At 44.8% G+C, this 13,086-nt stretch overlaps 1 protein-coding gene across 1 annotated transcript; it reads left to right on the top strand.

The window, feature by feature from the left end:
- The first annotated feature begins 430 nt into the window (after positions 1-430).
- Positions 431-12,097, top strand: TMEM52 (transmembrane protein 52). The gene is made up of 5 exons (XM_040325886.1): positions 431-609; positions 5,018-5,052; positions 5,179-5,223; positions 9,852-10,033; positions 11,428-12,097. Exons 1-5 carry the CDS (start codon positions 547-549, stop codon positions 11,724-11,726), a joined length of 624 nt encoding a protein of 207 aa, XP_040181820.1. The 5' UTR covers positions 431-546; the 3' UTR covers positions 11,727-12,097.
- The last annotated feature ends 989 nt before the right edge of the window (positions 12,098-13,086 follow it).

Genomic DNA, 13,086 nt, shown 5'->3' with positions numbered 1-13,086 from the left:
GATTTAATTTTTTTTTCTTTGACATTTCTGCATTGTCACCGCGTGCCCACCAAAACAGCTTGCCGTGCCGGGAGCGGCACGCGTGCCACGCGTTCGCCATCACTGCTATAGGGGGACACTGTATTCTGTATACACTTTCATATACGAGTGTCAGGTTCCTATAGAGGACACTGTATTCTGTATACACTTTCATATACGAGTGTCAGGTTCCTATAGGGGGACACTGCATTCTGTATACACTTTCATATACGAGTGTCAGGTTCCTATAGGGGGACACGCCGTATTCTGTATAGAGGAGCCCCCTCAGCTCCCTCACACACAGCCCGCCTCCCGCTCACCTCGCCGCGCACAGTCCTTCTGACCGTAATGTGGGCGGGACCAGACAAACACGGGGCGGACCCGAGCCTATGGGCGTGTGCGGTGCTATAAACCCCGGTGATGTCAGCGTGCTCTGCAGTTGTGTGGCTGGGTCCCGGATTTGTGTGTCTCCTCCGGAGAGTACGGTGCTGAGATCTCCATCTGCCGGTCCCCTCACCCGGAGCCGCCATGTGGATGTGCGGAGATGAGTCGCGGGGGAGGCTCCTCGCCCTGTGCTGTGTACAGATCATGGTAAGGCTCCTTTGTTGTCAGGACGTGGAATGTCACACCACGTGAACCCCCCCCCCCCCCCTCCATCCCCGATCCTCTGCCCACCACGTCCACACGCAGGAAGACTCCCCCCGCCTGTGATTGTGGGGGGTGACTGACAGCTTGTGCCTGGAGAGGACTGCAGCAGCTGCATCCCCCCCCTCCCCTCTATACCTAGATGGAGGGGACAGTGACCCCCCCCCCCCCTACACAGGACAACTCCCCTCTCCTTCTATGGCCTCCTTCTTCTTCATCTCCTGGCTGGATGCCATAATCCTCCATGTATGATCACACTGTGCACACATGTTTATTATTACCATACATCTATAGTAGATAATCCCCCCCCCCCCCCCCCCCGGTCTCATTCCTCCTTTTCCAGCCCACAATGGCTGCAGCCTGGGCTGACCTGTCAGTTGCTGGGCTGCCAATAACCAATGTCTTGCTGGCACTTTAGTGCTGGGCCTTTCCTATGTGTACAATGCGATCCTTGTATAGTGGTGGCCATACATGGAGTGATCGGACAATCCTTCAGTCTGATGATATGATTAGAACCATCAGATTTTTCTCATCAGCCACAAATAAAATTATTCTGTGTATGGTCACCCTAAAGGTTTGTTTGTGTTTGCCCTTTGGAGAGCAATAGATCACTTTTCAGAGGGTATTTACCAGGTCAGTTGGGTGGTGATATGTCACCTTCTTGCTGCCTGATTGTTACCCCGTAAATCTCTCCGCACCATGGTGCCCATGCATTGAATACAGTCTTGGGGCTGTCCTAGTGCAGTCCTACTTGCCCAAATGGTGTGTGTGTGTGTGTGTGTGTGTGTGTGTGTGTGTGTGTGTGTGTGTGTGTGTGTGTGTGTGTGTGTGTGTGTGTGTGTGTGTGTGTGTGTGTGTGTGTGTGTGTATATATGTATATATATATATATATATATATATGTGTGTGTGTGTGTGTGTGTGTGTGTGTGTGTGTGTGTGTTACACTTTCTTCTATCAAGCATGTTATACTATCCTGCTCTGTGTAATGGTTTTGCCCAGAGCAGCCCTGACCCTCCTCTTCTCGGGTCCCACACTGGTGCTCCTGCTGGGTGCCCCCACAGCAAGCAGCTTGAAATGGGGGACACCCAAGCAAATATGCTCCTGATCAGTGGCTTTGTCCACTCACACAGAGCTGTAGTGAGGCCCCTACATCTTCTGATTGGCTCACTGGCTGTGGTTGACATCAGCAACAGCTTTTGGCAGCAGTGAGAGCCAATCAGGAGTGTGAGTTCCCGGGTAAGGCTCTCATGGACAACGCTGTATCGAGAGGGGGTTCAGGTAAGTATTAGTGGGGGCTGCTTCAGTGTGTTTTTTTTCTTTTTCTCCTCATGCATAGAATGCATAAAGGTAAAAATCCTTGTGCCTTTACAACCACTTGCTTACTGGGCACTTAAACCCCCCTGCCCAGGCCAAGTTTCAGCTTTCAGTGCTGTCGCTCTTTGAATGACAATTGCGCGGTCATACAACACTGTACCCAAATTACACCCCCCCCCCTGCAAATAGAGCTTTCTTTTGGTAGTATTCGATCACCTCTGCGGTTTTTATTTTTTTGCGAATAAAGATTGAATTAAAAAAATTATTACAAATGTTTTATATTTTGTTATAAAAATTTGCAAACAAGTAATTTTTCTCCTTCATTGATGTACGCTGTAGGGGGGGGGGGCACTGATTGGCACCACTTGTGGCACTCGTGGGCATTTATAGGTGGCACGCATTTGTGGCAGCGGTACTGGTTGGCACAGATGAGGCGGATGTTCCTCTTCCTGTTCGGGACCGATGTCTCTTGCGCAGAAGCCGGCCAGCTGCCTTTTAAAAAACTATTATTGAGCTTCATCTTATTAGGGCTCATTTGCCTGGGCACTGTGGCCTGTACAGCATGAATATTTACATCACGTGATTGCCTGTCATTGGCTGACAGCTGATCACGTGGTAAGGAGCCAGGATCTGTGATCACCCGAGTCTCAGTGACTCTGATCACAGCGTGCAAAGGGGAGGACGTCTATTGATTGGCTGTTTACTTTGAATGGGCCCTTAAATTACAATATCTGTTATTTGATTCTGATGTAGCAATGTATAGAGCAGCTGTGGGTTAATATGCCCTACAGTGAGATGAGTGCTGGATACAGAGGGGGGGGGGGGGTTGATTTATGTAGCAGGGCCTGCGTGCACACTTATCAAATGGGGACATGTCGCTGTCCATACAGCCGCTGCATCCCCATAGAGCCCTTTCACACGGGGCGGTTCAGTAATCGTTCTGCTGATCCGGCGGCTGACAGGGCGGTCCCCGCACACTGTGCAGGGACCGCCCTGTCTTTTCTCCGCTCTCCCCTATGGGGGTGTTCGCATGAACACGGACCGTCTGTCCGCGTTCATCCGATCCGCAGATGGAAAGGAAAAATAGGGTTTTCCTCCGTCTGCAGAATCGGAGGAGGGCAAGATCGGGTGTCAGCCGATGTTCATCCGCTGACATCCGCGATCTCATGGGGGACCAATTTATGTCCCTTTTTCATCCGCAAACAGATGGATGAAAAAGCAGACATACGGTCCGCAAGTGTGAAAGGGGCCTTGGGTATACTGCATGTAGTTCGGCCACAAACCAAGTCACAGTGCCCAGGCAAATGTGCCCTAATAAGATGAAAGTGCCATGGGTTAGTGCACATCAATCAGATTAGAAGTTTATTATTCTTGATAGTCGGAAAACAAAACACTTTTCTGGGGCTTAAGGCTCCCTCCATCAGGGCTGAGACACAAGATCGCTCCAAGTCGTGTAACACAAATCTAAAAATTGTACATCAAATTTAACGGCTTGGTACTTATTGTAAAATTTTAAGAATGAGACAATATATCATTAAGTTTGGATATTATGTCTGTCTATTTAGTTGTACATTCTATTTGTGATAAGATTATAGTTAGAGCCATAGAATGTGACCTTGTAATGTAGAAGTCGCATGTACCTTATTGTGGGGCTTGACAAACTTTTGCTCTGAATCCTAGGAAGTAGTTTTAAACTAACAAAGGGTGTGTGTTTTTTTTTTTTTTGTTTTTTTTTGGGGGGGGGGTATTAATCACCACTGGGGTCTTTCTCTTTTGCTAAACATTTTGAGAAAAATAAATTATTTTTGCAAATAAGGGGGGCTGCTCCAGTAATCAATGCACTGAGCCTGCATTCACACCTAATCGCGGCGTTTTGTCCCGTGAATTGCGGCGACAAATTGCGGCATTTTGTACCGCGATTTGCGGCGACAAAACGCTGCGATACTAACCCCCAGGTCCACATCTCCTATGCCGTACGCCGAAGCCGCCTGGGGAAAAAAAGGGTCCGGGACTTGTTTTGAGCTTCAGGCGTTCGGCGTGGAGATGTGAACCATCTCCATAGAGGGCAATGGTATTTCTCCCCTCCAGCGTATCGGGCGTAAATACGCCTAGGTGTGAATGGAGCCCAAGTATCAATTGCTTTGATGTTGTATGAGGAAAGTACTGCCGATCACTGGCAAGTCTATTTACAATGTGATTGGACACAGCTGATTGTATGGTAAAGGGCTGCTGTGATTGGCCCTTTACCTTGATCTGTGTCCAAAGATAAAGAACACGGCTTTCACAGAGCACGCACAGGGGGGTCAGGGCCTCTGGGTGAAAAAATGTCAGACGCCCTCCCTGTAATGGCGGACCGCATCGGCAACCCGCTGGGATGTTGGGCAATAGGAATTGCCTCCTTTTGGAGGTTATGATTAAAGGGGTTGTAAAGCCTTGTATTGCTGTGTGGAGTTAGACAGAAGAACAGGAAGTGAGGTTTTCTCAGAAGAAATAAGGACATTTAAAAGCAAAATGGAAGGACTGTACTAAGGTAAAGGAAGCTATTTAGGGGGGGAAAAAATCTTTTACAACCCCTTTAAGCATTTTGGTTTGTGAAACATGTTAACCTTGCTGCTATAGTCCTGCTGTATCTTGGCCTAGTGATATGCATGGATGTTTACAATTTTGAAGCATATAGTTCACACTGGACCAGCACCAGATCTTCAGTACAGCTATTCTATCACTTGGAGCGGTATTGCAGCCTCTTTATAGTATTCAAGTACTAACTTGTATAGTATTCACAGAATAGTAAGCTATAGCGCTGGTGTGGGTGTTCGTTTTTTTTTTTTTTTTTTTGTTTTTTTTTTTTTTTTTTTTTTAGGGTGCGATCAAGAATAAATGGCAATGCACTGTGTTGCATTATCTCAAGCCCTTGGTGACCAGTCTGCCTGTTTATTGCCTTTTATGTGATTAAAAAAATCCTGTTTTTATTGTGCTTCTATGCTCTCTGCTTTTACTCTTCTATGATCCACTGAGTTGACTTTTTTTTTATTTTTTTCAGATCTCGTTGTGTCTGGCTGATGACCACTGTGATGAGTGAGTAGTTTACATCTTTTGGTTCGTCTCAATGTTTCACTGTTTTTATTGTATTGCTGTCATTCTTGCGTTCTTGACTTATATAAAACTTTTTTTTTTTTTATTTTTTCTTTTTTTTTTTTTTAGCAAAAGTTGTTCAGCCACAAACTGGGTCAACCTGTGGTATGTCTGGTAAGTAGAGAAAGCGTATTGCAACTTTTGGACCTGGCCTTCTGTCAGATATTTGCTGCAATCTATAGACTGCTGTGAAACCTTTATACAGATGTCAGCAGAGATTTAAAGCCTAGGTTAATTTTGTTAAAAGCAAATTTTTTTTTTTTTTTTTTTTTTTTTTTTTTTTTTTTTTTTTTTTGCCATCTGTCCGCTTGTTGCGGGAAGCTGGTTATTCGCACAGCAGTAAAATGAAGGCCGGCCTTTTCTGTGACCCTCAGTGGCATTAGAGCCGGGTACAGAAATAGACCTTGCCATGTGTCCTCAAAGCAGAGGCCAGCATTATTGTATGAAAATAAAATGCCTCGTGCTTGGCCAGGTGATGGGACCGCTTATGTGGTGTGGGGTGTTTTTGGCGCTATAAACAAATAGTGACTTTATTTTTTGCTATAATAAATTTCAAATAAAAAAAAAAAATGTTTATTTTTTTCAGTTTAGGCTGATACGTATTCTCTTACATATTTTTGGTTAAAAATCGCAATAAGCAAATTTTGTTTGGTTTGCGCAAACGTTATAGCGTCTACAAAATGGGGGGATAGAATTATGACTTCTTTTTCTAGTAATGGCGGCGAGCTGCGATTTTTGTCAGGACTGCGATATTACGGTGGGCACATTTTTAAGACATTCACATTTATACAGTGCTATAAACATGCACTGATTCATGTATAAATGACTGGCAGGGAAGGGCTTAACACTAGAGGGCGATCAAGGGGTTAATGTGTGCCCTGCTAGGTGATTCTTACTGTGGGGGGAGGTGACCGATGGTTGTCCCTATGTACAAGGGACACGCCATCTGTCTCCTCTCCCTGACGTGGATCTGTGTATACACACAGATCCACGTCCCTGGCTCTGTGACTGCCAATCGCGGGTGCCTGGTGGACATCGCGGCTGCCAGGCACGCACATCTGCACCTGAGTGACGCGGTGGGCGCCCGCTCCCCAGCGGCAGGAGGCCGTATATTGACTGCCTCCTGCATTTTAGAGCCACCTTGTGGCTGTAAAAACTCAATGGGGAGTGGTTAAAGTAAACTCTTCCCATTTCTCCCACCCCCCTGCGAAGTCAAGACATAATATGCTAGTATACATTGCAGGAAAGTTTTACATGTGCTAGTATGCAAACGAAGCCTGCGCTGTCCCCTCTGGAGGTCACATCAATCTTCCTTCCTGGGCTGCGGACTCCAGCTGTGTGACTGGCCAGAGCCGCGTGGCGTCCCTCCTGCACGGGAGACTCGAGTCGCGACTTCTGAAGAAACGGCACGGACAGGGTCACTAAAGGAGAAAATTTTTTTTTTAGCTAAATAGCTTCCTTTACCTTACTGCAGTCCTGGTTTCATGTCCTCATTGTTCGTTTTTGCTTTGAAGTAGCTGTAATTCTGCTGTGATCTCCACACTTCCTGGTTCCCTGTTTCCTTATAACCATGGTACTGGGAGATTTTCACGGTGGTCTAAGCTGTCATTACTGTGTCTAAAACTCCTCAGAACCAATCAGATTCATTTTAAAAACAAAACACTGCCCTGGATTTGTTTGTTTTTGTTCTGTGAGTCTTCCCGACTCACCTCTCACCCGGAACTTCATGTATGTACCTTTAAAACTGAAAGTGAAACTAGAGGCACATTATATGATAGATAAAATTCAATTTTTAGTCATTTTTAAAAGGAATCAGTTAACTTTTATGTCTCTATACCCAATAAACAGTCATTTCAGCAAAAAAAAATGTTTCCTTTAGTGACCCTTTAAGCTCCGTGGCAGTCAAAAGGACAATTAATTTCTGGAAGGGAGGTATTTTCTGTAATTGCTTGTTCTTGGCCTAAAAAGCAGCCACCACATCCAAGCTGCTAAAACATTTACATTTTGATTTTAAACTTTTGGGTTTGCAATATACATGGGCAGCTGGTGCGTGGTTAAAAAAAAAAAAAAAAGTCAGTCTGTTTTGACACCCCTTGACCATCAAGCAGAAAGCTTAACATTGCCAGTGGCCATGTTACACACTGCTGCAGAACCTCTACAACAGGTCAGGTTTGCCACCTAATCAAGATAATGGGAATGCATCACAAGCCAAGTGTTTAACAAACTCCTATTTGGCCGATAGGGGGGAAAAAATCATATTCAGGAGGCTCTAGCACCCTCTGAAATGCAATCGGCAGTGAACCACTTTTCAGAGGAGCATTGGAGCTCATTTACACAAGCCGCCTCTACTTGGGGACGGGTTAGTCAATAGATTCAACTGTGCAGTACAACATATAAAAGGAGGTCTATTTTTAATGGAAATGTAAATGCTTTTTTTTTTTTTTTTTTTTTTTTTTTTTTTAAAGCTATTAGGTTTCACTGAAGTCTGTTTTTATGGTGCATGGGTGTGATATTTAGCCGTTGGAGGCAATAACTGAGCCAGATGTGTGGGTTTTATTTTGGGAAGCGTTGATAACAATGTAAGGTCAGAGTATCGGCAGCGATCATTGCAAGGAAGTTGTTTCTTTGGATGTTGACCTCTGCGCTAAGTGGGATTGTCAGACTGACCTTTTGCATCCGGGTTTCCTCAGACATTTGGCCTAGGAAATGAATTCCTATATTAAATGCCAGGAAATGACAGACTTCCATTTTTTCTATACAGTGTACTATTTTAGCATAGAGTGACTTGGCAGTATCCTTATGAGAAGTGGCTCCCCACTAATGAAGAATTTGGATTATGATGTGCACCTCGGTTGTTTGAGGAAGGTAAATGTAGGGGGCACTGGCACTTGGGCTGGTTATACAATTTTCTTGTACAGGTTTTTTTTTTTTTTTTTTTTTTTTTTTAACCGTGAGGTCAAACCTAAACAATTTAAATCTCTGTGCAGTTGGGCAGGCCCTTGCATTGCATGGTTAAGGTGAATCTAAAGCCAATTTAACAAGAAAATTGTATAACCCAGGGCTCGACAATATCCGGGTGCCCGGTCGCAATTGCGACAAATTGTGAACCGCACCCGCCGGTAATAAAGGGCCACGGCTTTGCAACCTACAAGGCCGCAAAGCCGTGGCCTCAATTACCGGCCACCGCGATCGCGAGGTGGGGGAGCACATAGGTACAGGATCCTGTGTCTCCGTGCGCCCCCATTGCAGATCACCGGTAATTGAGGCCGCGGCCTTGTGAAAGCCCAAGCTTCCTTCTGTGACCTGGTGGTGGCCGTTGGCATTACAAGTAAAACAGCAGTTCTAATGTCATTTTTTTCACTGCCATCTCCTTCCCTCTATTTAGAACCCCAAACAGATCTACATCTCTCATTTTTTATTCTATCTAACGCCCTAGAGAATAAAATGGCAGTAGTTGCAATACTTTCTGTCACACCGTATTTGTGCAGCGGTCTTACAAGCCTACTTTTTTGGGGGGGAAATACACTTTTTTTTTTTAATAATAAAAAAAAAAGATCCGTAAAGTTATCTATTTTTTTTTTTTTTTTTTTTTTTTTAATATTGTGAAAGATAATGTTACGCTGAGTAAATTGATACCCAACATCTCACGCTTCAAAATTGCGTCCGGTCATGGAATGACGACAAACTTTTACCCTTTAAAATCTCCATAGGTGACGTTTAAAAAATTCTACAGGTTGCATGTTTTGAGTTATAGAGGAGGTCTAGAGCTACAATTATTGCGCTCGCTCTAACGATCGCGGAGATACCTCACATGTGTGGTTTGAATACCGTTTACACATGCGGGCGCTACTCACGTATGTGACGGGGTGCGTTTTCTGGCTACTAACTTTTTGAGCTGGCTCCTAGATTCCAAGCAAACTTGTCAAGCCCTGGTAACCTATGGTGAGCCTTAGGATGGCTATACACTGAATTTTTGCCTAGATTATGTCAGGCATAACTTCAGTGAATGGCCCTGTTGGTTGTCTCCATCCAAACATCCTTCAAGGAGGGAGTTGGGTGGAAAAAAAAAAATGTTAGCAGGACAGCATCAAGTTGGACTATTGGGTTTACAATGGCCACCATGGGAGATTTGTCCATATACACTGTAGCATGGATTGAGGAATTGGTTTGAATAGAAAAATCAAGATGTTAGTCCAGTTTTACCCCCCAGAAACTGCAGATCTCTGGACTGGTGGCCCAAAGGGCAAGTGATCAAGCCCTTCTAGTCAGAGGGCAGCTTTGAGACGTCTCTATGCTATTTGTTGGAGTCACGGCTGCTTTTGACAACCTCCCCTGACTGCCATACTGTGTGGCTGTAGGCCTATGTAGTTGTAGCTTGGGGATAGACAACAGTAGTTTTTAAAAGATTAAGTTCACCATTTTTATAATACTTTTACAGGAAGTGTAAAAGATGTAAACCCTTTAACAGACTGGGCTTTTTATTTGAGGGGGGGGTTATGTGCAGTTTAAATACAAAGCTTTGATACTGTAAAAAAAAAAAAAAAAAAAAAAAAATCTGTGCATTCTGGTTGGCATTGGTCCCTCTGCCCGGCTGAGTTTGTGTGCCAACTTTGGATTAGACGGGTCCACTGACCTTTCTGCTCTTGCAAATGGGCGTCCTGTGTTAAACCCTTTTATAAAAGCGATGACCGCAATAGAAGCCTTTCCCTGTCTGTGTTTATATAGTTTCTTTCTTTCCCTAGGCTGATTCTGGTCACCATATTTCTTCTCCTGCTTTGTGGGACCACAGCCAGCTGCATAAAGTTTTGCTGCAAAAAGAAGAAACCGCCTGCGCAAAATTTATCAACTCATCCCTATGAAGTGACTGTGATCGCCATCGACAATGACAGCACCATTCACAGCACCATTCACAGCACCGTCACCTGTAAGTAGCTTGTTTTGAGACATTTTGTAAATGAAGCTTCTTTTTCATTTTGGGCACCTAAAGAGAACCAGTTACCATGAATATCATACCAACAATTTTAAGGTTGAAAAGGAAAAATTATGACTAGGATATTTTTCCATTTGTCCCTAGAAGAGGGAGGGGGTGCCACCAAACTACTATTATATAACTTTGGTAGTGACCCTTTAAATAACATACTGCTTGAAATTAACTTCCATATCAACTGTAGTAGCAGTTGGCAAAGCAAATTGTGTGTACCGACAACTCATGGGGCCCCCAGGCAATAAGATTATGGGGCCACACAGAATACACATGCACACTGAAAAGGTACTGGAGAGGTGGGGCAGCTATAATCTGTAAAATCCCAAGATTTTTACATACTGTCCCTGGTTTTACTGAGGCTGGCAACCCTGATGGGGGGGCCCTTGGGCAGTGCCACCCGTGTGTCTCCTACATATTCTCAAACTGCTCCCTTGTGGTCTACCATCTAGACAGAAGGCCCCATTAACCCAATGCATTAGGTTGTGTTGCCAGCCTTTTGCTTTCCAATGCATAGTGGTAGCAATTGCGACCTAGGGTACCCTGTCTCCGTGCACACCCCCCTCGCGCCAGCCAGTAATTGAGGCCGCGGCCTTCTGCAGTCCTATGGTTCCTTCTAGAATATGGCACCCTCTTGTGGTGGCCGTTGGTATGACAAGACAACCAGCAATGCTAATGGAGCTTCCCTGCCTGTTTCCATCTCCTTCCCTTTACTTAGAATTTAGAACCCCCAAATATATATAACATATATTTATATCTATCCTAGAGAATAAAATGGCAGTCATTGCAATGCTTTCAGACCGTATTTGCGCAGCGGTCTTACAAGTGCACTTTTTTTGTGAAAAATTCACTTTTTATTTAATTAAAAACATAAGACAACAGTAAAGTTAGCCCAATTTATCTTATATTGTGAAAGATAATGTTGCGCCGAGTAAATTGATACCCAACATTTCACGCTTCAAAATTGCGTCCACTCGTGGAATGGCAACAAACTTTTACCCTTTAAAATCTCCATAGGCGACGTTTAAAATATACCAATCGCGGTGATACCTCACATGTGTGGTTTAAGCACCGCTTTCATATGCAGGCACTATTCGCGTATGCGTTGGCTTCTGCACATGTGCTTGACGGGGGGGGGGTGGTGTTCCTGGCTTTTTTTGTTTTTCCTGTGTAAGGCGTGTTATGTTTTTTGCTTCTCACTATTGTATCATTGTGTTAAGCTGCCATTAAAATGGCATGTTGGGGCTTATTGTAACACTGTGACTGGGCTATTAATGTGGCCAATGCATTCAGCTTTGTAATACATGTTCAACAATCCATTTTCTGATCTGTTGCAGCTTACAGCTCGGTGCAGTATCCTCACATGTTTGCATTTGGTGATATGGACAGAAGTGCAATGTCTCCTCCAGCTTACAGCCTCTATGCTCTAGAGCTCCCTCCAGCCTATGAAGAAGCAATAAAAATGGCTAAGCCTAGTGGAGATGTTGGTCCCTCTGTTGCTGGCCCAAAGCTAGAGGACATCAGTGAACACGATGGACCTGAAGAGGACCAAGATCAGCAGCAAGCATCATCAAATGACACGGACTCACCACCTCACTATGATGAGGCTGAAATTACCCAACCCCAGGTCCACTGATGACTAACTATAGACCAGAAGCCTGTGCTTCCCGGGGCTTGGCATGCAATCTTCAAGGATCAAGTTCTGCTACAGATGCCAGGGAGCAAGAGCCCACCTAATCTTGTCTGTAGTGCTGTGACCTACATATAAGGCTGGAACTTTGTGAGCAATGTGGCCCCATGCTAGCCAGCATCATGTGAACAGAATATTAATACCCGCCACGTGTTCAGGGCAGACCTGGCGTCTCCATCTCTGCAAACTGATAGTGGACGGTCTTCCCCTGTGTTGCAAACACTCCTGGAATCACCCTCTGCCATAGATGCAGACTAGCTGTTTGGATTGTCCACAATGGGTGTAAATCATATGCAAACTTTTTTTTTTTTTTTTTTTTTGGAGGGGTGGTTTCTGAATGCAAAACTAGCCAAGCTTAAAGGGATGCTTCAAAACGAATGAACAATCTTTGGAAATGTACTAGTTAAGAAACCTGACTATATATAGACTTCTGCTGTGAAGATCTGCCATGTTAAGGTCACCACCTCCCTTCTTTCCATGGCTGTGTATTGTAAAGTGTATAAATGTTTTTTTCCCATTTTTAAAGGGCAGGCAATAAGTGCAGAAAGGGAGCTGAACCTGCAGGACAAACTCAACTTTACATATCCTCATGGCTTCAGAAGCTAGTATATTTGTGTACCACACGTTCTGGGCCTTCACCCACTCAAGTATTTGGTGGGGAGGCAAACCTGTACCAAGTAGGCTGCTTTGTCTGCGCTTCTTCTGAAAATTCCGCTTATCTGGCTCCATCTTCATTTATTTTCTCAGTCACTGATCTGGAACAAACACACTGCATAGGTTTACTATTGTAGACCTGCGTACAAGTGCCAGGTATGTAACTCCACCTATTGAAGATATTGGATCAGCATGACAGCCAGTTAGTTGGCCTTTTCAGAAGGTTGCAGCTACATTCTTCATATCCTTATTACAGATTTCCTATGCTGTTGATCTTAAAGCGGAGTTCCACCTAAAAATGGAACTTCCGCTTAACCCACTCCTCGCCCCCTTACATGCCACATTTGGCATGTAATTTTTTGTAAAGGCGATTAGCTTGATCGCCTTTTCACAGCCCCTCCCTGTAGGCGAGCGCCTGTCCAATCGGACGGCGCCGCATGCGCAGTGGGTGCCCGGCCATGAAGCCGAAAGCTGTCACTGCTGGGTGCCCACACTAAGAATGAGGGGGGGCGAGGAGCGGAGCCCCGGCCAGCACGTCGCTGGAGCCGTGGAGCAGGTAAGTGTCTGTTTATTAAAAGCCAGCAGCTACACTTTTTGTAGCTGCTGACTTTTAATAAACTTAAAAGGCTGGAACTCCCCTTTAAGGGAAAGG

This window comes from Rana temporaria, chromosome 10 (assembly GCF_905171775.1).
Source record: "Rana temporaria chromosome 10, aRanTem1.1, whole genome shotgun sequence".
Classification (NCBI taxonomy): domain Eukaryota; kingdom Metazoa; phylum Chordata; class Amphibia; order Anura; family Ranidae; genus Rana; species Rana temporaria.
The sequence above is the reverse complement of the archived record's forward strand: the minus strand, read 5'-3'. Positions and strand labels throughout refer to the sequence as shown.